We start from the raw sequence: 25,941 nt of genomic DNA, 5'->3' as shown, positions 1-25,941 counted from the left end.
CAGCTCAGAGAGCAGTTTTGCTCATAGGAAATTATTAAAAATAAATTGTGGGTTACTGAAGTTTATTAACATCCCTGTTTGCTGCTGCAGTTCTGCAGTTGTTCTTCATGAAGGCAACAAAAAACTTTAGATTGTCACAATGCACCATAGCGTGACGTGTAACATTTAAAGTAGAATGTTTTACTGAGGATTTTTGGTATGGTTTGTCTTAATTTTTATGGGCTCTCTTTCTCACTCATTGTGTTCCACCAATGGGCTCTGAATGTTGATGTACCTGCCTGTACGCAAATACTCAAATGCACACAGTAACAGTGTAAAGAGCTGGATTAAGGCTGTTCTGCTACCCCAGAATTCTGTCACCAGTCCATAAAGCCACGCTGTGATCCCTCATGGCACACCTCCACACCAAGAGACAAAGCCACAAACAAAACACTGAAGTATGTGAGTGTACAGAACAAAGCGTGGGAGGTTTTATATGGAGATGCCTTTGCTTTGACCTACTATTGTGCTAAATTGTATTGTTCAGCCCATCTTCTCTTTGTTTCACTCTCCCTCTTTGGAAACCATGATGATAAACTTTATTTATCACCTGACACCACCACCCCCAGCCCCCTAAAGACAACATTTGTCTTGAGCCTTAATGAAGAGTTTTGACAGCTCATTAGATATCAGTAAAGAAAGTGTTTTGACCACCATTAGAATGGTTTCTGGGTTTTTCAGAGGGGGAACTGTGTAGATCACCCTCACCAACGTCTGATGCAAACACAGCCTGAAATATGTCAGGAACTCCTATGCGGCTTTCAAGGGGTTAAGAGTTAACATGTGCTTACGTATAGCTGGAAGTATTTACTGTATTTACTCAATTACCGAACAGAAATACAATTTTAACCAGCTACTATTTCACTCTGTTTCAGTTTTTACTCCATTCAATTTCTTTGGCATTACTCCGTCTGTAAAACTGATGATCAAAATAGATCCTTAAATACTTTTTTTTGGCTTCATTACTTTGTCATATTTTGGATGTCTATAGATGGCTATAAATGGCAGACCAGTCAAATAGTGATTTCGACTTTAATTTTCACTGATTTCATGTCGGTAACTACTGCAGTTTGCAAGTATTTTGCCCAAAGCTTAGTTCTGTAAATGAATACAAATTTATTTAGCTTAACCTTTCTGTCCATAAGAAAATATGTTCTTTTACCAGTTATCCCACAATAACTCAGATTTAGCCTGTTTAGGTCTGTTGAGACCAGTTTTAAAATGCTAAGTGTGTCATAAATAATGTGTTATTGCTTGTTTTTTTACTTTACAGTTGCTCATTTTGCTTTTCATCATAAATTAAGCATATTTATTTGACAATACTCCTGCAGTGTTACACAGTGGGAAGCAGGTAGTGTGACCTGCTGCCTCAGATGCTGCAGTGGGTTGTCCAAGCAGCCTGCTGCCACTCGCAAAATGTATATTGACACAGGCTTCTGGAGTGAGTGGGAATTTGTGTTTGCTCTAAAAGATAGGCCTGTTTTCCTAATGGCTGAGCACATTTGCTTAATGCTTGTCAAATACATTCTTTACAGGCAGGCAAATTGACTCGGGTCACTCAACCTTCTTGCCATCATCAAAGCAAAACACGGACTGGAATGTCACCAAATTAACAGGCTCCATTTAGTAAAGTTTGGAGCTCAGACAAATGTTAGGCATGAAAGCTTGAATCATGTTTTAGAGGGTATGTTTCCACAAAGTAAGCACTGATGCTGGAATCTGAACTGGTTTGAATTTACAGAATAAGACATTCACTGTGTTGCATTCAAAATCTTAGTATTGGGTCAGAAATAAAGTCATTCAGGCTTAGTTACGTGGATTTGAGATGATATGTTATGTTAGCCAAGAGCAGCGATGCAGTCAGTGAAACGCTTCTTATAGAGACTCATCTGCTTGTCTGCATAAATCCCATTTTCTGGATTCATACCTTAAAAAAAGCTTTGTGTGAAATTGACGAATGCATCCCCTTTCTGTCAACAGCCGTACTTGAACCCGAGGTTATTTGCATCCATTATAATAAACTCATTATGTTTAATTTGTGATGCAGCATTTAACTTGTATAAGTGCCTCTAACTTATAAATTGTGTTGTGGTAATTGTTCTACTAATATTAGCTTATAGATTGAGCATCCAGGTTGCTGGCTTGACAGCACTGATTCTCCATTGTCTGGGTATCAGCAGGACATTGGGATGTATTGATTGAAGTTTCTTCTGTGGAGCCCACACCCAGTCTGCTGCAGTGTGCTGGCAGAGCTTCAAGCTGAGGTCTGTTTCTGTCCAAGTGCAACTCTATATGTGAGTGCATGTCACTGCAAGTGATGGGGACCTTGTGGTCCAGTCGGCCCTGTTCCACGTTTGTCCACATGAAATGTCTTGCAGATGGTAAACTCAGTGAACACCTTTACAAGAGCGCTTCTCCTTATAAAAATCTAGCTTGCTAGCTTTGCTTTGCCTCATTTAGTGCACATAGGTGAAGCAGTTGCTGCTCCTTCATATCAGAGAGGCAAGACAGAGATGAAAATGACTGAAGAATCAAACACATTTGACTTTTGGGTATTTTGCTTAAACAGATGACACAAGAGTACAAATTAATGTGCTGGCCTTTCAGGTCTAGCTGCTAGAATAGTCATCTTAGAGATTTCTTGGCTAATTTCTTTTCAGACTCTTTATGAATATCATGATTGTAGTGGGTGCGGTGGTCAGTCTGATATTTGACTCAACAATCGGGTTTTGTTCCTCTATATGTTGGTGGAGTGACTCAGAGTTCTGAGCTAAATCTGTGGGCTGAGTGGAAGGAATGACGGCACTTCGTGACTATCGGACATCAGCTCCTTCTACTTCTGTAAAAATCAACACTGCAGAAAGCCTAAAGGGCTACTTAAAGCTAATGGCGAAGCTATCCTGTGTGTTTAATTTTAGACCGTCATGTTTTTACTCTTCCCTTTTGTAAAGATTTATTTTAAATCGTTTTAAACAAACTTGTGGTCTTGATCTACTTAAGTGCGCACTGTGGAAAATTCAACTTCTTGGAAGGCGAGTCATACTTTTGATTTTCTGTGAAGAGAAGGTCATAAATGTTTTTTGTTCTTGGTCACATTATTTGGACACTTCTTGTTAAGTATATGTTTTTGATTTATGAAGCCACATAACTAAGTCATCACAGCTAAATAATGCTTTGATTTTAGGGTGTCTTTCAGAGCATTTGCGTGTGATAAGTGAGGTGTTTAAATACATTAATCTGCTCGGACTTGCCCTGGTGACTAATACGGAGACAAGTGAATGCTCAAACTCATGGACAGTTCAGTAGAAACCCAGCAGGACCAAGTTGGTGTCAGTTTCTGAATTAAGCACTCTTGATACTGCATGTTTTCAAGCTGGTCGGTGTTTAACAGCTTGCAGTTTCACTAAGCTACTGCTGAGTTTTCTATAGATGAACCAAGCGTTGGAAATTTGTTTCCTGGTTTTCTAATTAAGTTGTTTCCACCTTAAGCTGATATGATCTGACATGACTACTTACTCATTTCATATTCACTAACTACGTGGCATGAATGGAAAACACCAGTTTGCTTTCCTAATTATCTTGAGTGTACGTCCACACTGTAGGTGTTATCTTGATTGAGGACTTGTTTCCCCATAGTTCACAAGTGAGCTGAAAAGTTCCTTTAAACTTCATGAGATTCCTTTTTGTCTCCCCCCCCCCACTGCACTATTGTTTACCAACGAATGTTCCAGTAACGTTGGTGCTGAAACAAGAAGCTTCCTGGTCCCGTTGGTTCTTCCATCCTTTGTGGCCATTTTAAGTTTTAGGAAAGTCACTCGTGTGGCTTGTACTTCCACATTTAACTCTTTTCTAATGAAAATTGAGAACGCTCATGTAACGCAAGCCCAAAAATTCAAGGATTTTTTTGTTTTTAATGACATGAAACTGTTTATGCTTTTGTAACAGTGTTTGAAAGGAACCTGCGATTTACAGGAAAAACAAGCCATTCGCAGCAGATGGTGACCTCACACCACAAAGGACTGTAAGTTGAGGCGTTTAGTTACACTGCAGAAGAATGTGGCTGAACTTGTTTTTGGAAGAATACAGAAAGGCAGACATTTATCATCGTTTTCTGTGTTTGCAAACGTGCATCTAGAATACATCTCATCAAAACCTTTTAAGTGATTACATGGATACATCATAGATAAATTGACCAAACATTTCAACCATCACCATTTTTATTTTTTTAGTCAGACAGGATTTTAAAAACAATACACCACATTCCTATGTTTATAAATTAAAAAAGGTGATTTTTTTTTTTTTTTTCTGAAAACCTTCATTCATCGCCTCTGTTGATCCAATTTTGGGACACACAAATAATAATTTGTGTAATTATAATTACACATAATCACAAAGGAGGCTGCTGCTTTTCAATCCTGTATCTTATTTGTTAATGGTCTTCAGTAACTCCGTTGGTTGGAAACACATTGCAGTATGAAGTCTCATATAGCGATGCTACATTCATTAGTTTGCTTTGGGCTAGCTAAGAGGGGATTTGGCAGTTTAGTCACTAAACCCATTTGGATAATCAAATGTGTTTAAGGCACTTTGACAGTGCATCATTTTTGATGTTTTGTTTTAAAATCCTAAGATAAATGAAATGCTTGCAGTCCTGAGTTTTTTGGTTTTGTTTTGTGTATTGTAGTTTTCGCTTCTGAGCCCTTCCACAGATGTGCCAGCAGTGAAAATGGAGAATTCATTGACTGCTGTTATTGTTTTGAATAAGTTGTTCTCTGAGGTGTTTTGTCTGCTCTCTGTCTCATCCTCTTCCTGTTTAGTTTGTTGTGCTCTGGACATTTCATTGTGTTTTCGTTGTGGTTGTTCGGTTTTCTGTCCCCCATCGAACCGTCCACTATAGCAATATTGTAATTATAACCACTGGTGTACAAAAGTGAAACAGAACGTCTGCTGTTGCTTGTTGTATATGTTTGCCTGTTTGTTTGTTTTCATGGTGTGTGAGAGAAAGTGGAGGAGTAAGTGAAATCTGTAGAAACACAAATAAAGTGGGGGTGAGATGCCAGAGGAAGCCAGTCAGAGGAAGCTGACCACACACACACAAACACACAAAAACGTCTTTATTGCAGATAAGGAATGACTTGGCAGATCTCTGTGCCGACTCTCTGCTGAAGAAAACTAGTAAACAGGCTGCCACCCACTGAAGCATTTTCTTAAGGTCATGACTAGGAAGAAAATAGATCTGGTATGGTTTGACACTGAACTTTAGACCTCAGCGTGTTGATGGGTTTTGTATACTCAGATTGTCATGTTTTTCTTTGCACGAGCCTTCCATTGAAGCAGCAACTAAAACTTTTTTCAGGCTGTGTTGGCAGCTCTATCAATATACACACATAGGGTTTTATCGCACATTTCCGTGTCTTCTCTTTAGGTTAAATGTGAATCACAAAGTCTGGCCTTAAATCTTTGCATGCTCTCTGCATGGGAATTGGATACATTAGCTTGTGCATATCCTGCTTGTTATTGTTCGATCCACCCAATTTCCTGAATTTTTGTTTGGGGTCTCATTTTCCAAAAACCGTGAAATAAGGGAGAATTGCTTGCTTACACAACCCGAGGATACACCAGTCTACAACTTATGGAACAGCAAGGGAAATGAATTTGTAATTTCAAGTTTCAGTAGAGTTTATGATTTGCTTCTGTCTAAAGGATCCCATTTTTCCCCTTGACTCATCTTCTCTGATTGAGAGAAGTTTATGTTTTATGAGAGATGACTGTAATAACAGAGGTGTCCTGGAGAGCAATGATTATTTTTCTATTACGCCTGCCTTTCATCTCCATCGCTGTGACTAATGTGCACTTCCTTCTTAGTAATACAGGAGTTTCTGATTGAGCCAAATACTTCAGTCATGCATTGTTATGATCAAAAGGCCACTGCGTTTTCTCTGACTTTATACTTTATACTGCTTTATCGCAAAAGGTGATATAATTCATGTCTGTCCATAAAATGTAAAGCTGAAGCAAGCAGCTGGTCAGTGTAGCTTAAAGAATACACAGACTGCAGTTCCTATAATGTGCTGGTTTTGCTGCCCTCCAAGCTATCCGAGAGACCATGTCCTGGGTATATCCTGGGCCCTCTTCTCAGTTGGACATGCCTAAAACACCTCACCTACGAAGTGGATCAGGCATCTAAATTTGCTGACCAACATACCCCTTTCAATGTGTGTATATATACAGTATGTAGTGCTTTTCTACTCCACCTGAGCACTTTCCCCCCAGTTTTTTTGCAAATACTTTCTTTCCAGCATTCACACACATTCATACTCCAATGGATGCATCGGAGAGCAACTTGGGGTTAGTATCTTGCCCAAGGATATTTGCCGTGCAGATTGGACCACTAGTTTTATCTGTGATCTCATTCTTTCGCTCACCCACAGCTTCTGGTCATAGATAGGGTGGGAATGTAGATTGACCAGTAGAACAACATCTTTATTTTCATTACAACAGACCTGTAAAGTGTCTGCATCACTGCAAAGGCCCCTGCGCTCATTCTATCCCTTTGCTGCTTAACTTCCCCCCTCCTCCACTTGGCTTGAAAGAAAGGGGAAAACATAGGGGGGGGGAGCGCTTGGGAATTTTTGCCAAATCTGCCATCATGCAGATCTGAAGGGCACCGATTAAAATGTTACATGTTTGTTTGATATTATCTGTAAAAATGTGGGTTTTCCAGTAAGGCTCTCTGCCCACGTATGTCCCCAAATGTTGTCAAACTATTGCTTTAAAACCAGCTCACCCATCGATAGTGATACTTTTTATGGCATATTGGTGATTGAAATGTCACATTTCTCAATATTATGCTTAAACAGTATTTCACAATTTGAAAAAGGTGAAATGACAAATCTCGTAACACCCTTGATTTCTTAGGATGTCACTCCCACTTTGTGAACTGCTGCTTTGGTTCATTTAATACAGTGGAAATGTGTTATCCACCCAGTGACCCAGTCCTTCATACTGTGAAACATGATTTATAAGGTTACCTCACTGTTGATTGAATGAAAGAATTTGGCCACCCGACAAAGTAAACATAATTTCTTCGCGTTTGCTTTGCCTCTTCGGTTCAGTTACTGTGGAACATGTGACCGAAACACACTAATCATTGTAGTTATACTGTAAGAAGATATGTTTATGTGGTAAAAATGTGTCAATTTTGCACTGAATTTTAAATGTAATACTGATCATCTTATTTTTCCAAGCTGGAAAAACATCCCAGAACCAGTGGCCCTTTGCAAATGTTACGCAAATACTTGATCACAGTCTGACGTTCCTTGTTTTTAACCTATAGGTCGACTTGTGATAATCATCGACCTTTTGCATAAAAACTACAAGTTGTTACCAAAGGGTGGGACACAGAGTTAGTCAGGATAAACTGATAAGACTCCAGTTTCAACTAAATGTGAAGCTGAAATTGTCTGAGATAGCAAAGTTTTCAAAAAACGCAAGCAAACAACTGCTGGAATTCTGGCAGTCAATTCAAGCTTGAGTTGCACAACCTGCCAATCTTCACATCTATATTGCTCATTTCAGTAGACCATCAGATTTGCTCCTGTGGGTGTTTGTAATTGTGGGGATTTATGGAACACGTAGTATGTGATAGTAGGATCCAGAGGAATGTTATAAAAAGCTCCCTTATAGGAGAAGACCAAACAAAAGGTTTCTGATTGTTCTGTACAAAATTAATACATTATTTTTGCAACTAAAAAGAAGTCTGTTCATTACTGATTAATTGGACACTCATTTTCTTGACTGGGCAATGAATGATTAGGTGTATAAAATATCTCAAAGTGGTGATAAATCACTTCGTCCACTATAATTTTTTCCAAGTTGACGACATCACATTACATCATTTTCAACTCCAGAAATGTTCAGTCCAAAAAATCCAAAGACAAGTAACCAAGTCTTTGCAATGCAGACAGTACAGACAGTAAAAAAATAATAAAGCCATCAAATGATTAAAAAATGTATCAAAAATGTTTTCAATTGATTAAGGTGATCATTTGACTAGAAGATAAAGCTTTGTAAACATAAACCTCTTGCCAGTCAAAACATATTCATATTGCAGTAGTAAATAAACACATTGTCTGTAAATGCTACTGAGGCCGCATTGAGCCCACAGTCTGGAAACAAATCTGACCATATAGATGTGAAGTATCCTGCACCACCCAAGCAAAAAGACAGTATTAGATTAAAATGAAGGAGGATTACAGCAGCCTCGGTCAGGTGCTGAATAGGGGGTAACTGCAGCTATTAAACCACAGCTTGCTAGCATCAACACTCTGAACTTTTTAGTATGCGGATGTTAGCGTTTAGCTCAACTCCCTTTATACTGCCTGAGGTGACAAGTATCCAAACAAGTTTTTATTCTTGTTCACTCATACTATCCATCGCTCCTTTATGTACGGTCATGCACATTTATTTTCTTTATTACACAGAGGTGAAAAGCCCTTTAAAGGTTTTACGGTGACAGTTAAACCTGTACACATCCTACCTCAAACACTTTTTTGCACATTGTTTTGACAGTTGCAGCCGCTGCCAGTACCCACATCCCACCGTGCTTTCACTTAGCTGGTGGCTGCAGATCTCCCCTGTGGTTAAACAGCCGCTGTGGCCACAGTCCGCTGTGCCCAGCAAAGCTTTAGGTGTGAGACTGCAAGGTTCATGATTATGAATTGGTCTCTGGAGAGCTTTATCTGCCCACACACACTGGGTCAAGTCAGCTGCTCTTTCACTTCATGTTTACATCCTGTCCACATAGTGTGGTTGATGAGTTGGCCTGGTAGTAAGGTCCGAAAAGGATATGAATCTGCACAGGATGAATGAGCAATACTACACTGACTCACAGAGAACACTGAGTTATTTTCTCTGTAGCTGCTGGAAAAGAAGGAATGCAGAACATTTGGTGACATGTCCCTAAATGAATTTGTAGTACGACAGAAGAATGCTCTTTTCATGCCATTGCCCATTTGATTGAGGCACTTTGAAATTCAGACAAAGAGCGGCTCTGTGTATTTTGGGGCCATGCTGTCACATGACCTCTAAACACAATCCAGTGTGGAAATGTACTTGTAGCCCCTAAGCAGTTGTTGACTTGCTAAAAGATAATCCCTTTGTGAGTCAAATGAAGCACTCTTTTGTCTCTACTCTATCTGAGAAGCTAGCGTGACCCCCTCCATTCATTCAAATTACTTCCAACTTTCTCTACAGACTCTACATCCTCTCCTCTCCTCAAGAAGCAGCCAATGAAATCATCCTCATTATGTTAAGTTGAATGGTTTTTTTTGACAAAAATAGTATTGGGTACTTTGCTATAGTGGATATTGAAATAGAAATGAAATTAATCCGATTCATGAGCCTTTTTAAAAATACTGGAAAGAATAGCCTTATAGCTCATCTACATTATTTAGGGATACACTACAATATAATTTTAGGTCTGACAGGAGGGTTTTTTGTTTTTTTTTTACAAGTTATTAAAAATCCACACTGGTGTTGGGGTGGAAAAATGTTATAGTAGTACAATACTGCAAGTGAGAGTGCATGAATTTTTGGTGTCAAAATATCAATCAACATGACAGGACATTTGATATATTAGAAGTAGGAAACAGGAACCACTGGAAACTTAAAGCTTAGGTGTGGTGACCAGAGATTATGGGAACTACTGCAAAAACATCAGGGAGGTACTGAGTTAAACTACGTTTGAGGAAAGTGATTGACATGATGAGTGTATGGCATTGCTTGAGAAAGGAATGGGTGCGAAATGGAAATTAGGCTTACCTACACAATCAAGTCTGGAATGTTTGCATCAAGTCTACGGATAGTGAGTGAAAAGGCTTCAGTTATTAATATATTTCAAATGGCAATGAGTTAGATCCCAACTAAGTTATCGGTAGCTATTTGCTAGTCTACTGGTATCAACGTTTATATCAATCTTCTATCAGAATATCGGATTTTCAAATCGCCAAATATCGGTATCGTCATCTGTCTTAAAAATCCTATATCAGCTGGGTTCATTAGAGAATTGTGGTAAATCGAAATTACCATTGGTTTCTACACTACACAAATAGTCACCAACCAAATACTGAGTTCCAGCAATAGAAAGTAAATGAATTTTAAAGACACAGTTTAAGAGACTTCATTTAAATGGTTTCCTCATAGTTAAATTCTGTAGAGTGTTTGTGCTTTACTTACTAAAGCATAACATCATCCCTGTGGCATCCTCCCTGTCTGTGCTCCCCGTAATGACTTTGACCGAGCCTGTATTTGGACACATTACACCCAGAACACACTGGCACCATCTCAAGTCTGTCATTGGGCTGCCTTTGGCTCAGTTTATGGTCTGAAGCCAAGAATAATGTTGTTGACTTAGCGGAGTCACTGAAACAGTGCGAATCATGTCTGTACAAACAGCTTTAGTCATGATGCATCTTTGAGCCGTGGAAGTGGAAGGAAAAAAAGAGCTACCCAGAAAAAACCACTCTGCGCTATAAATCTTTTACGTATTATATGCTTGTTATTGTTTATTTGGTTTCAGCCCTTGTTACCTCAGCTTGCCTTCCTGCCCTCTTGAGCTTAAGTTACTGACTTGGATTTCCAAGAATAACTGTTGACACCTCCCATACGAGAAGGTTGGAGAACATATTTGCATTATTGTGGGCTGTTTGTGTAGGTGGAAAGCGCAAGAGTGCAGTAAAATATTTGCATTTGAGACCAAGTTTCTGAAACCAGAATTTGTCTTGTTGCTAATTTACATTGGTGTCTGTTAGGGAGAAAAACTGTTTACACCCTGATTATTATACAGATGGATTTTCTCTGTTGGCATGTTACTGTAGATTGCTGTTTGCTGCTGCTGTAACTCAGGAAATTCTTGTGATTATGTAAGCCTATTGTGACAAATATTTATGGTAATGTATTCTTAGAAATTGAAATGTTTGGAAGTAGCACAGTGATTTAATGATAGCTGGCTCTTACTGATGACTTATTCACTCTATTTTGCGTTTATACATTGGAACTTAATGTCCACGGTGAGAAACTCCTTCCCTGGAGGTCAATTATAACTCATCTCTTCTGCTGGGAGATTTGTGTTTTATTACCGTTGATATGGAGCTAGCCAAGTTTAGAAAGACTAAAATCTTTAGGTTGTAAAAATGTCGTCTTCAACGATATTCGTCTTTTCTTTTACATAGACCAGGTGGATGAACACACAGTGCCTGAAATATTTTTCAGTGTTTTTAGTTTTTCCACATCCTACTTCCTGCCAGCTCAACACAAAAAAAGCACTGAAAGGTGCAATACCTGACCTGTCTGCTCACTCTGAAAGCAGCACGAGTGCTTTTGGGTTCGGTTTTTATTGGCTATCTACTTTCCAGTAGGAAGCTTGTACTACTCCGGAGCGCTGAGTGATGTTAGTCTGTCCTCGTCTGACCTGGAGTTCCTGAAGCAGGCAGGTTAGCCAGTTCAGAGACAGACAAAGTGGTGAACAACATGCCAGCTCCTCTGGAAGGCGTCACATTTCGAAATCCACATTCTGGGATGCGGAGTGATACAGTCACTGTTTAGTTTGACCCCGTTTGCTCGTTTCTTTGTCCAGACAGTGGAGTTAAATGTTTTTCCACTGTGTCTGCCTTTTTAATGATTTTTTTCTGCCTTATGAGTCACAGACGAGAGGCAAGTTTGTAGCTTTGATCCAGAGGTTTGAGCCAGTGTCAGCCGGTAATAGAGGCCAACTAAGTTCTCTATCACCACGATTCTCAAAAGCATCTAAATGGGTTGTTGTTCGTAAACTTCAGTGGGACAGAGCCTAACCTTTAGATACTTTTAGACAGAAAGTGTTGGTCTGATTAAGAGATGTTCAGTTTATCTGGACTGAATTATCTGTCTCTGCAGTATATGTACCAAAATGATTTAACTTCAGCTAGTACACCTTGTGTGCATTGTTCCTGGAGGAAACTGCATGCCGTAAATTAATTGTCACTGACTCATTTCTCAAGGAGCCGTGACTAGAAAAACCTCACCACCTCACCTTGTGATGCTTTGCCGTGTTGGTTGTTTACGACTGGAAAAGGTAGTTGTGCCCTGAAGTTTCCATCTGTATTGCATAGCAACAGCCTTATTGGTAACACGATGGCCTACCCTGGACCAAAACAACATATTTTTCAAATGCAGGAGAAATTTTGTGATGGATGAAGCTCTTAAATTTGTGGATTACGATTAGCCTGAAGCCAAGTAATTTTGCACATTAGCTTGGCGTTAGCTGTCTCCTTGCATGTTTGGGAAGTTAGAAAGTGGCGTGGGCAAAGGGTGGGGTAAGGGAGGGGTGTTTTCCCGTTTCACAGACGGAGAGCTCGGGACAGCTCTAAGTGATTCACTGAGGAATTTGTTTACTTGTGGTAGAGCTACAAATAACTATAGGGCTTACATAGGGCGAAAAACGACTTCCCCTTCAGGCAGCCATACAACATAAACAGAGCTGTGAGGGGAAATACTGGACTGTCTTATTAAAGCACAAACGCTACACATGTTCCACACAGCCACATGGATCCCATTACTCACTGAGGAGCTTTTTTTCCCCGCCCCATCAGGACTGCTGGCCATAGCTCCTTCATCCTCACTCTGGCAATTTGTCTACCGCTGGCTTTAATAGATCCTAAAAACATGTTATTAATCAGTCTCGGACCAATGCTGTTAGAAACTATGTGAGAGCAAAAGCTTCCTCTGTGGCATCAGACGGACAGTGTCTCAAGACGATGTTTGGCCTCCTGCCAGACGCTCTGCGTTCTTGATCCATAAACAAATTATCCACACCTTAAAGTGGACTCTGTACTTGGTCTCAGTGACCCTTGTGCAAGATGCTGTATGCAATATGTAGCCTTTGTCATTAATTCGTTTACATCTTACCACATGTTCCTCTTTTCCTCTATAGGCATTTGGGAATGCAAAGACAGCACATAACAACAACTCCAGTCGCTTTGGGAAGTTCATTCAGGTGAACTACCAGGAGAGCGGCACTGTGAGAGGGTAAGAGCCCAGAACCTAATTCTTACTAATGTCCAAATAAAATAAGAAATAATGTTAAAGTCAACCACTTTTCTTGTACTTTTTTTTTTTTTTTTTAAACAGAGCTTACGTGGAGAAATACCTCTTGGAGAAGTCAAGACTGGTCTATCAAGAGCACAATGAACGGTGAGCGCATCTCAGAAATGCAGATTCTTATCAAAAGCCCTCATATGAACAGCAGAAATACATTTGGTGAGCAGGACTGGGCTGGGTTGCTGTGACGTACATTTAATACAAAACATGCATGCACCAAATCAAAGATGATAAGCTTGTGTAAAAAAATCAGTAATTAGCAGTAAGGCCAGCGAGCTTTTATTGTACTATATTTGTAACATTTCAACAAAACCTATTAATACTCATTTTAATCCAATCTTGCAAATTGAGTGTTATAACACAAAAAAGTGAGTTTTTCTTAAAGCTGCATATATTTCACAAAAAAGCTGGTATCAGAATGTCTGTTGAAGATGCCAACGTTTAAATAGACGATAAAAATTAATTAGTGGGCTCAGCAGTAATATTGGTGGAGTGCACAGTCGGCCCCTTTTGCTAGCTACCTCTGAGATGGATTTAAGGTCCATAAAAACTTTTGAAGTGTGCATTTAAAGAGAATCTTAGTCAAACAGCAAACCTTTTCTCTCTAACCTTTCCACTTCAGCCCGACTCTGTCAGAAACCGAATGCACACGCAGATAAATAATCTGATGGAAGTGAGATGTCGTGGTTGTTTTTCAGTCAATAATTTGATCCCACTCCAAGACATCGGTTTCACAAGTAGTTTAGCAAGATGGTTTTCTGTAGAATGTGGATCACCAAGAAGTCAGTATAGCTCAGTAGGTAGAGTGGTCACCCCATGATCAGAAGGTCGGGGGTTCGAATCCACTAAACTGCTACCCTGAGGTACCCCTGAGCAAGGTACCGTCCCTACACACTGCTCCCCGGGCGCCTGCTTAGTGGCTGCCCACTGCTTCACTGAGTGAATGGATCAAATGCAGAGAAAAACAAGTAATTTCCCCACAGGGATCAATAAACTATACATTATTATTATTATTATTAGTCAACTTGTCAGTTTTCACACCACATGAAACGAAACCTGTAAGATGAAATTTGAAACCCCTCTCTATAGTTGCTCCAGTTTTGAATACTAACAATGCTAAAATTACCATGCTGACATTCTAGCCTGCTGAACATAACAAGCCTGTTTCCAAAATAACATGGAAAGCACTGTATACTGTATTGCTGGATGTCAGGAGTTTGCTGTGCTCACTGCACTCAAAATAAAGTCCTGCATCCCACTCAGTCAGTTTGCTAAAATGAGCATGTTCATGGTGATGATTAATACAGTAACTGATCGGCTGCTAAAAGCATAGGGCTTTTTTGGGGGGGGCATAGATGATTAAGCTGTTTTGGTACATGGGGGATAATATCCATCTCAGTGGAAAGAACATAAGATTAGGAACGTTGTCGATGGAGATAAACTTCTTAACCATTTCCAGAAACAGATGTGTTTTTATAATTTAAAAAAACACTGTAAAGTTTGAACTAATTGAGTTACAATGTAATAATTTTTTGTTTCTTTGTTTTTTAGAAACTACCATGTGTTTTACTACCTGCTGGCAGGAGCAAGTGAAGAAGAGAGGAAAGCCTTTCACCTCAAGAAGCCTGAAGAATACCATTACCTCAGTCAGGTGGGACCTTTAGCATCAGGCACTGCAGACTTGATCTTACACTAGCCGTGCCATGTAATGTGATATTTGTTACAGTTTTCATTTATCTGTAACATTGTAAATGTCGTCAGCATGTGTGAAATAATGACACAGGGGAAAATAGTTTTTTGACACGTGCTGCACTGCTGTCCTTCACATACACACTATCTAAAATGTTCAGCTGTTTCAGGGACAGACACAGCGTGTTAATTTGTTTTTTTCATTTTGACTTCTTGTAGGCATAGCTGCACGTACTGTATAGTAGGTTTGTCTTCACTTCCGTCTTTATTTACACTTTTTTTTTTTGTTCATGCAGTGAGGCAACCTCACTGCTTCACTTCTGCTGACAAAAACACACACCGAATGGTATTCGTCCCCCATCTCTGTTGCTCTGTTGTCCTAAAGGAAAACGGGTTTCACATAACTATGAAATAAAGCCACAACAAACACAGAAATAGTCAGTCTGCATATGAAATGTTTATGTTTTGTAAAATTTAAAGTGTCTCCGTTTCTGAGCTTGACATTCAGACGACCAGCGACCTCCCCTCCTCCAAAGTCCTCATGCCTACGCAGAAGAGAGCAGGGAATTCCTCCCATTCCTCCCATTCCTCCCAGCCACTGATGTGCACATGCAAACATGCGTGCGCTCGTACACCCCCACACACACACACACATTCTGTTCATGCCCTTGTATTTTGCCCTTCTCTTCTATTCTGGGAACCACATGTGAATATATTATAATATAAATGTAAATTATAACTCCCTAGCTAGAGCTCTTGCATGGATTTCAGTGTTCACACAAGGAATCAAGTTTTTACTATGTGCATGTGTTTGTGTGCGTATAAGAAGAAACTGAAATTTATTTATGAAGTAACTTTCACACACAGTCACAAAGCAGTGTACACAATATATATTCTAAAAAAAAGAAAAAGAAAAACAGGAAAAAGATTGATGCCCTTAATATTATTTTCTTCCAGAGTAACATCGTGCAGCATCATGTTGTACCGCAGCTAAAAGAAACAAAGTTCCCCAAGGAGGTGCACTTAAGGACACCCTCACTGAGGCTCGTTGATTATATGCTGAAAAATTCCAGAATGCACAGATGAGCAGATAGCAGATGTTGCATGAAATAATGGGAATCTGGTACTCTACTGCGAATCCTGCGTTTTTGCAGCAGTGCCTGCTCACAATCTGGAAATGCAGTAATTACTTTAATCTACATAAATCTGTGGTTGTAAATTGCTGCCTGGGGTTTGTTTTCTGCAACAGTGTGTCTGCAAGTTGAGTTTCATACCTCATCAACAACCCTGTTTTTAAAAAAAAAACCCAAAAAACCCCCCCCCCCAAAAAAAAAACCACAAGTAATTGACGTGAACAAGTTGAAGTTTAACTTTGCTCACTGAAAAATTGCAAAAAATTTGAAGATTTTATAATCTGCCGTGCATAATATCATTAAAACATTCAGAGAATTTCGTAGTCTCTGTACCAAGGGTAACACTGAGAAAACTTCAGCATGCAAAGAAACTACATAGAGAGAAGGCAGCAGTATTTCTAAGCTTATTTAAGATGGTCTGAAAGAAAAGATTTTTCTTACAAATCAAAATTTAAGCTGAAATGAAGGGAACCATCCAGGCTGTTATCAGCACACAGTTTAAAAGCCAGCATCCATAATGGCGTGGGGGTAGCTTGAACATCAGCAAAGTGCTATAAATGCTGAATGATTTATAAAGGTTGTTGAGCAACATATGCTGCCATTCAGACTGTTCTTTTTCAGTGAAGCCCTTGCTTATTTCAGCACAACAATACAAAACCACAGTCTGCAGCATGGCTCAGTAGTCCAGTTCCTAAACTCAAGAAGGAAGAAAAGAAAATATTTCAATATCAAAACTGTAGCACCTGGTCCCATTAATACCAAATGTCTCATTTAGGACACGGATAATGAAGAATTATGTTTTAACATTTGACAACAATAAAATCTAGGGTTTGGATGGCTTGCAAGAATTCAGTTCTACATTAGTAGAAATCAGTTCTTATCTCAGGAGGTAAAAAATGAGTCATAAAAAGGTATTTAAAGTTGAAGGAAAGCCAACAATTCATTCTGGTAAATATTTTTGTGTGCTGCATGTCTGGACCTCTTATTTCCTCCTGCTTTCATGTCTTAATGTGTTCAACCATAAAGTTTTTATGTGGTAGTGTCTGAGTGTGTTTTCTTTGTCTCTGTCATCAGCTTATATGCTTAAAAGTGTTTGACTTTGAATCGTCGATGTTTGAGACTGTAATGAACAGCCTGTATCTTAACAGCACGTCTTCGTTGTCATTAGTCCCTCTTAAATCTGCGCTCATGTTTGACCAGTATAGTGTGTGTTGTCATTGGAATGCTGCTCTCTAACCTTGATCTTGCCTCCTGTAAACTGGTCATTTCCAGATGTCAAAGACAAGCCACCAACGTCATTGGGAGAGTTACTGTGAGAGTGAGCCGGTCAGTATCAGCTGTGTGTTAACTGTCCGTGTGTCTGCACGTGTTGCAGAAACCTCAGCCGGTAGATTTTGTGTCACCTGAGCACTCGCAGCTGAAGCTGCACTTCATCTGCACAGTTGCACACCTCCTCCACCCCTCCACCCACCCGTTCCTATGATTCCCTTGCTTATTTTGTTGCTTTTTGGATATATCCTGGTTTGGTTTGGGGAGCATTTATTTGTTTTTGCTTTCCCCTGTTGTACTCCTTCTGAGTTCTGGTGGTATGTCTACTCATATCCTGGCCACTGTAGCTGCCTGTGTTGCTCTAATTTTTTTTCTTTTTGATCGTTGACCGGTACAGTATTTCCTGCAGCACTCGTTTGAATTTGCTGTCCTCCATACACTACAGAAATCCCCGAGTAATCTTGTGTTCAGACAATTTGTATCATCAAAAACTTTTAACACACTCATAACTAGGGATGGGTATCGTTTAGGTTTCATCCGATACCGGTGCCAAACCGGTACTTTTGAAACTGTGCCGGTGCTTAAACGGTGCTCAAATCGGTGCTTAAAGAATGGAGAACACATACTTTGTCCAAAAACCTCTCATGTTTAGCTGTTGTTTTTTTTTTTTTGTAAAAAGATAACAATGTTAGCCTTTTCTGCAGCTATGGGTCATATATGGTATCACTCATGGCTGGAAGCAGTGCTTAAACAATGGAAAAAACACAAACTTTGTCCAAAACCTCTCATGTTTAATTGTTTTCCACTTTTTCTTTGGTCATTTTAGCCTTTTTGGCCAGGGTGAAGGGAGTACCTGCCATCAAACAAGAAGACAGCCGCATGTATCCACGACAGTGTTTGCTAGTTCACCTTAGATGCATTAATGTAATAACGTGGTTAGCCTCCTCAACGTAAATTACACACGAACAGCATTAAGCTACTCACGCAGAGAAGAACGGCTGCTGCTGCCATCATCATCCGTCATCATTTCTGCTACACTGGCAGGGCTAGGGACCAGGACTCTCCTCTTCGGGTTTTTGGGGATGTTGCTAACTCCGGGTCCGATAACAGGCACCACCCCCACAGTAGATGTGCACAGTGTGAGGTCTCGCAGCAAGCTATCAAATACGGCGCATTTCTCGGCTTTTAACAAAAACGCTATGCGTCGCCAGGTGTTTCATCAGATTCGAGGTATTACCTCCTTTGACAGTATCACAGTATCAGCTTAAAGCACTTGTTGCAGGCTGCTGAGTTTGCATATTTTGCTGTGAAGTACAGCCAGACTTTGACCGTTTTGCCTTGAGCATTTTAATCTGTAGCTCTGCTCTAAAAGAACGTACGTACCTGGACCCGCCTACTATCCTCGGAAACGTAAAATGATTGGCTAGAATCTAAAGTGTATCACAGCTCAGGATAATAAATAATAAAGCACCGAAATGTGCGCTGCTTTTCGGCCTGGTTACTACCGTTTATGTCAGAACCGGTGCCATCATTCCGGTACCCATCCCTACTCATAACTTTGATGTGTGACCTCACCTCTGAAACATGGGAAACACTGGATTGAAGAATGTCAACGATCAAAAGGTCTTCTCTCATTACTGTTGGGATTCCTTGTGTCTTTTTTGGGGGTACTGCGTGTTTTTGTGAGTGTATTAAAGCATTTATAGTGATTAGAAATGCTTTTATCCTTTCCATTGACATGAATAGAAGTCAATGGAAAGCTTAAGTTTTTAGCTGCAGTTCATTAATCCGGTAATATTGCAAAATATTACAAAATTCAATGCAAGTTGTTGTATAATGCTGATAATATAGGTTTGTGGTTCTTGACACTACTGAGGAGAAATGCTATAAATATACCCAGACTGCACTGTGAGTAGACAAGCGGTGATCCGTATTTTGACTGACATCTTTTATGACATCTGGAATCTTTAGACACCTTTTTACTACACTGACTTCTTTCATTGAAAAGAACTTCAAGTTTGAACAAGCAACGTTCACATAATGTAGGTTTTGCTGACGTGGAAATGTAACACCAGAGCTTTTAATGGGTCAGTGTAAATTTCTGCTGTAAAGGAAGAGAGAAGGAAGCGAGGAGGCGGCACACTGGTGCAAGCATGAGTCTCAGTGTTTGGAGTGTTTGTGTTTCTGAGGCACAGTTTGCGATAATTATTGCAGCCATAGTGGAATGGGCCTATAAAGGAAAGAGCAGAGCTCACTTTATGGTGGGTGTATGTAGTTCAGTGAAGTACTGTGTACTTATGTAGAAACATCAAAGCATATGTTTCTAGGAACGCTCTTGTAAACAACCAATCTAGATCCAGAATGATCTAAAAGTATACTCCTGCTAGTATTCATATAGCTGCTGAATAGAATATTTCTTGTATTTAATATATTTTTCAATCGCGTCATGACTTTAGTCTTGTTATGACAGTCAAAACATTGCAGTCACTATATTTACTCTACTAGTTTAGCTGATCATCCATTCTCAAGAACAGGCTCATCCATAAACTGCTCTTCCTGTCGGCTTCACTGCTTGCCAAATTTTTTGTGGATTGGTTTAAAGTGGAGTGCCAAAGCAGATTTTCCACTACATAAGCAGAACCTGCACACGCCACTGTTCACTAGACACTCTGCACATTAGGCTCAAGTTTTGCAGATTTCTTTGACCCCAAGCTTCTTAATGATAGCTTATTTCAGTAATTTGTCTGCTTTAGGCAATATTTCTGTTTTTTGTTTTAAATTTATTTTAAGTACAATGTAAATTAAAACAAAAAACTTTTTAAAGTGTATTTGCTAGACAGTCTGTAAACCTTGAAAACATTAAGGCACCGCATATGTCAGCAGTCCTTCTAAACCTCAGAGTAGCTTGTCATTAGCCCTTTTGGCTTCCCCGGTCACTGTGTTGTAACAGCCTCCGCAGGCCTGATAACATCTAAAAACTTTTTTATTTTTTTTTCTGCAGGACTGCTTCAATGTAGAAGGAGAGGACCTGAAGCATGACTTTGAGAGGCTTCAGCTGGCCATGGAGATGGTGGGCTTTCTTCCTGCCACACGCAAGCAGTGAGTGACAGACACAGAAACCATTATTTACCTATGGTATCGCCTATTTATACAGTCCAGTTCAGCAGTGTTTCATCTAACTGCACTCGCCCCTACTTTTGTTTTATACTATAAATGATAGCTTTGCAGGCCACCACAGCTCCCACCATCACTACCAGTACTGTAAAGTAATTTTTCAGTCCAACTTTTACTAATAAAATCAATGGATTCCGCTGATTGAGATGATATACTTCCACTGCAGTGTCCCATGAATGCTCTCTAACTGTTGTTTAGGATCTTCTCTCTGCTGTCGGCCATCCTTCACCTGGGTAACATCCGCTACAAGAAGAAACCTTACAGGGACGACCAGATAGACATTGTTAACCCAGAGGTGCTACCTGTTGTGTCAGAACTGCTGCAGGTAGATGGCAATGCTAAATATATTTCTACATATTATATGTCTAGATTGTGAAAGGCTGATGATTTTAAACTGCTAAATACACTTCCTATTTGTTCAAGCCAGGATAAAGACACACACACACACACACACACACACACACACACACACACACACACAAGCGTGTATTCATATCTTTGTGGGGACATCTCATTGACATAATGCTTTCCCTATCTGCTTACCCTAAACCTAACCATAACCTAATCGTAACCATGACACTAAAACCACATTTTGAGTCTGAAAAATGCCTTCAAACTTGTGAGGACTGGGATTTTGGGTCCCATAAGGGTTGTTGGTCCCCACAAGTATAGTAAACTTCCAATTTCTGGTCACCACAAAGATATTAATACACATACAGACACACACAAAAGCACATTTTCGGTTACTTTAAACGTAATCAGGTGTGAAGGGCAGCTTGAAAAGGGTTTCAGCTTTCTTTTGAATGAGCGAACACTTGTGTCTCACCATCATCTCTAGGTAAAAGAAGAGATGCTGTTTGAAGCCTTGACAACGCGGAAGACGGTTACTGTGGGAGAGAAGCTGATCGTTCCCTACAAGCTGGCTGAGGTGAGACTGGAGCTGCTTTGCAGCTTCTCAAACAGTAAATAAATAAAGCTGCAAATCAAAATGTGCGACTAAATCTTAATAAGTCATCCACAATAACATCTACCTACTCTGAGCAGCAGGAATGCAGATGTTTCTGCCAACTTGAAGCCCGTTCGGTTGTTGCACATCACAGATTTCTGCCTGTTCCTTTGTCTTCGTGACATGGGCTCTTTTGAACATGTTCAGATGTGTGAGCTGTCTTGCTTTAGGTAGGTGGGCTAATGCTGATGGCAAATGAAGGCCCGAATCGTGCAGTGGGCAGCCGCGTTGCATTCCAGAGTTGATTGCGGCCACAATTCTTGTGATTCCACCACCGCATTTCAGCGGGTCTGCGCCTTACTAAAAATATGCACAGTCTATTTTTAACGGAAGCCACGTCAAATAGTAGAGAGCAGGAAGTCTGAGACAGGAACAGAGTGGAACTTTTGGTCATTTTTCAAGCGATCGTAGAGATCAGTTGCTGCATGTCTGAAATTCTCTTTGTGTGAAGCACAGAACAAAAGTAAACACAGGCTCATGATTGATGTGTTGTGAATTAGTAGGCAATTAATATTTACAGTGTGTTTTGATTGGCTTTTTCTGGCATTCGTACCAATGTAGTTAGTATGATGCCAGATTTGAAGGCGCATAGGTATAAGTAGTTTTTGGAGTGTTTTCACATCCGGCCCGAACACAATGGCACTGCAGTTGTGGCTCTTCAGTGTGACCTGGCTGTGTTTACAGAAAAGCACGCACAAGTACCGGATCTCCTCCTGCTCACTCTTGATTCTCCGCAGCTTCTTCGTTTAGTGGCGTCAAGTGAGGGCTCTGAGTCACAGCAGCGCGCACTTACACAAACCCACATGCACAAAGTCCTTCAGTCTGTTTAGAGGGAAGGGAAAGCATTTCAAGTCCCTCTAGAGTTTTCATGGGACCTCCTCTCTCTGAAAACAAACACATCATGGTCTGCAGATGCGAGCCATCTGAAAGAGACGAGGGAGCAACACGAATACAGGGTGTAAAGAGCCCCCGATACTTTTTTTTTTTTTTTTTTGTTATATATGCTGTAATGCACATAGACTTTAAAAATGATCACGATGCCTTCAGTATTTCATACTTTGCTGATGTCAGATCTTGCACACACAGGCTGTGACTTGAGTAAAAATTTTTGTTTTGTTTTTTTACGGCACAGATTTTCTGCAGCAGTCTCAGCAGTATTTTACCACAGACTCTCCAAAAAGACGGTGCTGTGCTGTGTTGTGCTGTACATTCCCACCAAAACAGCAACAACCTCATAATGGCCCTCTGGATATTTAGGAGTCATTTTATATGAACAAACAGTGATTGTTGTGGTAGCACACTGGGTGGTCTTTGAGTAAATATTGCTCTAACAGTCTCAACAGTCCCATTGCCTGTTAACTGAAGTCAGACAGTTGAAAACCTCAAAGAAGTCTGAGTGTTTCTGTACTGAGTTTTCTCCATTTGGTCAGACTTATGAGACAAGTGAATGTTTTAAACCCCGCTTCCTCTAAATGATGAAAAGCTTCTGGGTTATTAGACTATGGTACGTACAAGGATCCCAATAGGCTCTCCTGACACATAGAAGACATATTTTGTCTGAGGATGTTAAAAATATCCTGCTTAACTGTTTAGAAACCTGTGATTCTTGCGTTGGGGTAGCCACTCAGTGGGTTGTTTTCTGCGGCTCTTCTTTGCTGCAGTGAGGTCAAGTCTTTCCAGCAGATACAGGAATTAAAAAGTTTTTCTTCATAATTTGACAAGGAAGCTTTTGCACAAAAATCCTGTCTTTTATGAAAGAAGACACAAAATAGATCACTCTGTCAGTCAATCCAAGCTTTTAAATCCCCAGTATTGTGATTGGAACTGTGACATCAAAATATTACTAGTTTTTCATCCAAATATTTCATGCTTGTTGCCTGAATATCATGTTGGTATTGCCAGCAGTGAGGTCAAAAATATATGGAGTCCATGCTTGGCTTGAAACAGCTGATATTTCTGTTGGGCCTTGACTTTAAAGCTGAACTTCTGCACCTCCATCTATCACAAGTTGACAGATCAGAGCGCAACTGATGAGTGTAATCCTCTCTGATGACATTTATAATGACTCTGCAACGCCCTGCTGTTGCACAGCGCAGTCTACCAACATGTTTTGGTTGAGATGTCAGACGTGTTTGGATAGGAGCACTGTCTCTTCTCTCCTTGGTATCTGCTTTTTCCATCTTAGGATATCCAGTTTTATATTTTCCATCAAAAATTCAGAATAAAAGTGTGTGTGATAGGACTGCAGGAATGTGATTTACGCTCAGGTCAAAGTATAAGTGGTTGATTTTTAAAGTAGAACCACATACAACCACATCTCCACATGCTGATTCACAGTTCATACAGGGCCATTTTACATTTTGACCATTACAAATCAGCTTTATTTTCTGTATTTAAAGACCTTCTTTCATTTTATTCTCCTGGGCCTGTACAATAAGTGCAGTGTTAAGAGGGGAGGTATTCGAGGCCAAACTCTAATGTGTAAAACAGATGTGTGGCACACTGAGTTTGGGGGGAAATACTGAGGAATACTGTAATTGCTGTGAAGACAGAACAGGCAAAACTGCATGAGAACAAATATGAAACGTGGTCTCCAACAACTTGGATCAAATGAGTACAGTTAATGCAAATTACCAGTAAAAACCGCCTCTTCTTCACTTTTAATAAAACTTGACTGTCATCTCTTTTTAAGGACTGCATGCACATAGAAACTGGTGCTCCTGCTTTCCACTTCTTAATGGTGTTGACTGAGAGATTACAGTGATGGTGTATGTTTGCCTTTAGGCTGGTACAGTGAGAGACTCCATGGCCAAGTCTCTGTACAGTGCTCTGTTTGACTGGATTGTCTTCAGGATCAACCACGCTCTGCTCAACATCAAAGACCTGATGGAAACCACCAAGGTAAGATGACAGAGAATATTAAAAGCGCATGAGTGTAGTCGTTCTTCAAAACAATAATGACTCTTATTACAGATTCAGTTTTTATTTGTTTCTGCTGGTGTCTTCTTCAGATCTTGTCCATTGGAGTCCTTGACATATTCGGTTTTGAAGACTACGAGAACAACAGCTTTGAACAGTTCTGCATCAACTTTGCCAACGAACGTCTCCAGCATTACTTTAATCAGCACATCTTCAAACTTGAACAGGTGAGTCTTTTGTTAAACCGAAGCAGGACACGCATCTTTCCCTATCCTTAAACTTTTAAGCTGCTGTGTACGTTTTGTTCTATCTGTCCAACTAAGTTCTGATTGTGGCCATTTACAAGGAAGTGCACATACACCACAAGACGTTCTTCAACACTTAGTCCAACAGGGCTAAGAAAGATGAACGTCACCCCAACCTGTGACCACCACAAGTGAGGATGTATGTTTTCTTAAGCGAGCTGATTAACTTCAAAGGCCTTTTTAAAGTTGAGATCTGTAAGGTTTACCTGTAAGTTAAATAGTGTGTTTACCCTGAGATTGACAGGATCAGCTGCCTGCCCTGACATGTTTTGAGAGGCTGGGGCTGCTCGAAAACCATGAAACCATGAAATACACCACATGAAGGTCTTTGTATCTAGTCATTACTGTTTTGCGCAAAGGCAGTTGTTCACAAACCACCTCTGTGTCATAATTGTTTTAGCAGTCATCCTCTAAAAAAATGTGTAAAGGGGGGCTTCAAACACTTTGGATGTTAGGTTAGATTAAATGGTTGGTTGTTTTTTTGCTGATGGCTTATTCGGTGACCCAAAAGCAAATGTTCGAAAGATTTTTAAAGGATCAACATGTCGCCAAGTGTGCGTGATTTCACGTAGCCTGCTTGCAACATTACTCCCAGCATCAGCTTTGAGAGCCCCATGAGAGGAGGCTGAATATTTCAGTAATAATTCTGGGGTCAGCCTCTTTGGTGTGTTTGAGAAGTTCATATTTTTTTAGGCATGCTTAACATCACTGTCTTATAATATGTGACTTCTTTTTAATAAGACTCTGAGACAGCGTTCCGTGTTTGTTATTTCTCATAATCCCACAGTGCTTCCTGTGCTACTGGTTACTGCATGAACCCTCAAATCTCAAGGAAAATCAGTTGCCTTTAATTCCAGCCTGAGAGCCTCAACCTCGGTGTTTGTGTTTCATTCTGGAAAAGTAGTATTTTGTGGTTAAATAGCTTATGTAGGGTTTTTTTTTTTTTTGGTGTTGCTTGGATATTTCTCTGGCTGTCCTTCTGGATTTCCTTTATTGTTTTGATGCCATCCGTTCCCCCTTTCTTCCATTTCCTAAAGAAATGTAAGAACTGGAACAATTTAATATCTTATTTGGGTTTGAACATGTTTGGGGGAGGGGGGAATGAAAAAAAATAATAAAAAAATATGGATGGATGGATGGATGTAGCCTGTGCATGGATTGGCACATTACAGCCATTGCTCAGCTTTACTCTACCTTCCAACACCTGGTATACCAGATTATATCTGTGGCAATGACTGTATTATAATAATAATAATGGATTGGATTTATATAG

General features: G+C 40.0%; 1 protein-coding gene across 5 annotated transcripts in view; it reads left to right on the top strand.

Annotated features, from left to right (window-relative positions):
• The window catches only part of myo9aa (myosin IXAa), a 95,773-nt gene that overhangs the window by 36,144 nt on the left and 33,688 nt on the right, over positions 1-25,941 (top strand). For all 5 annotated transcript variants that reach the window (XM_005743969.2, XM_005743967.2, XM_005743968.2 and 2 more), the window contains exons 3-11: positions 13,007-13,101; positions 13,204-13,266; positions 14,725-14,824; positions 17,268-17,321; positions 20,266-20,363; positions 20,637-20,763; positions 21,277-21,366; positions 24,229-24,345; positions 24,456-24,590. In XM_005743969.2, the coding sequence (XP_005744026.1) occupies positions 13,007-13,101; positions 13,204-13,266; positions 14,725-14,824; positions 17,268-17,321; positions 20,266-20,363; positions 20,637-20,763; positions 21,277-21,366; positions 24,229-24,345; positions 24,456-24,590 (879 nt within the window). The remainder of the gene's footprint in view (positions 1-13,006; positions 13,102-13,203; positions 13,267-14,724; positions 14,825-17,267; positions 17,322-20,265; positions 20,364-20,636; positions 20,764-21,276; positions 21,367-24,228; positions 24,346-24,455; positions 24,591-25,941) is intronic.

Source organism: Pundamilia nyererei, unplaced genomic scaffold (genome assembly GCF_000239375.1).
Source record: "Pundamilia nyererei isolate P.nyererei 1_Seehausen unplaced genomic scaffold, PunNye1.0 scaffold00137, whole genome shotgun sequence".
Taxonomy (NCBI): domain Eukaryota; kingdom Metazoa; phylum Chordata; class Actinopteri; order Cichliformes; family Cichlidae; genus Pundamilia; species Pundamilia nyererei.
This window is presented reverse-complemented; position numbering and strand designations above follow the sequence as displayed.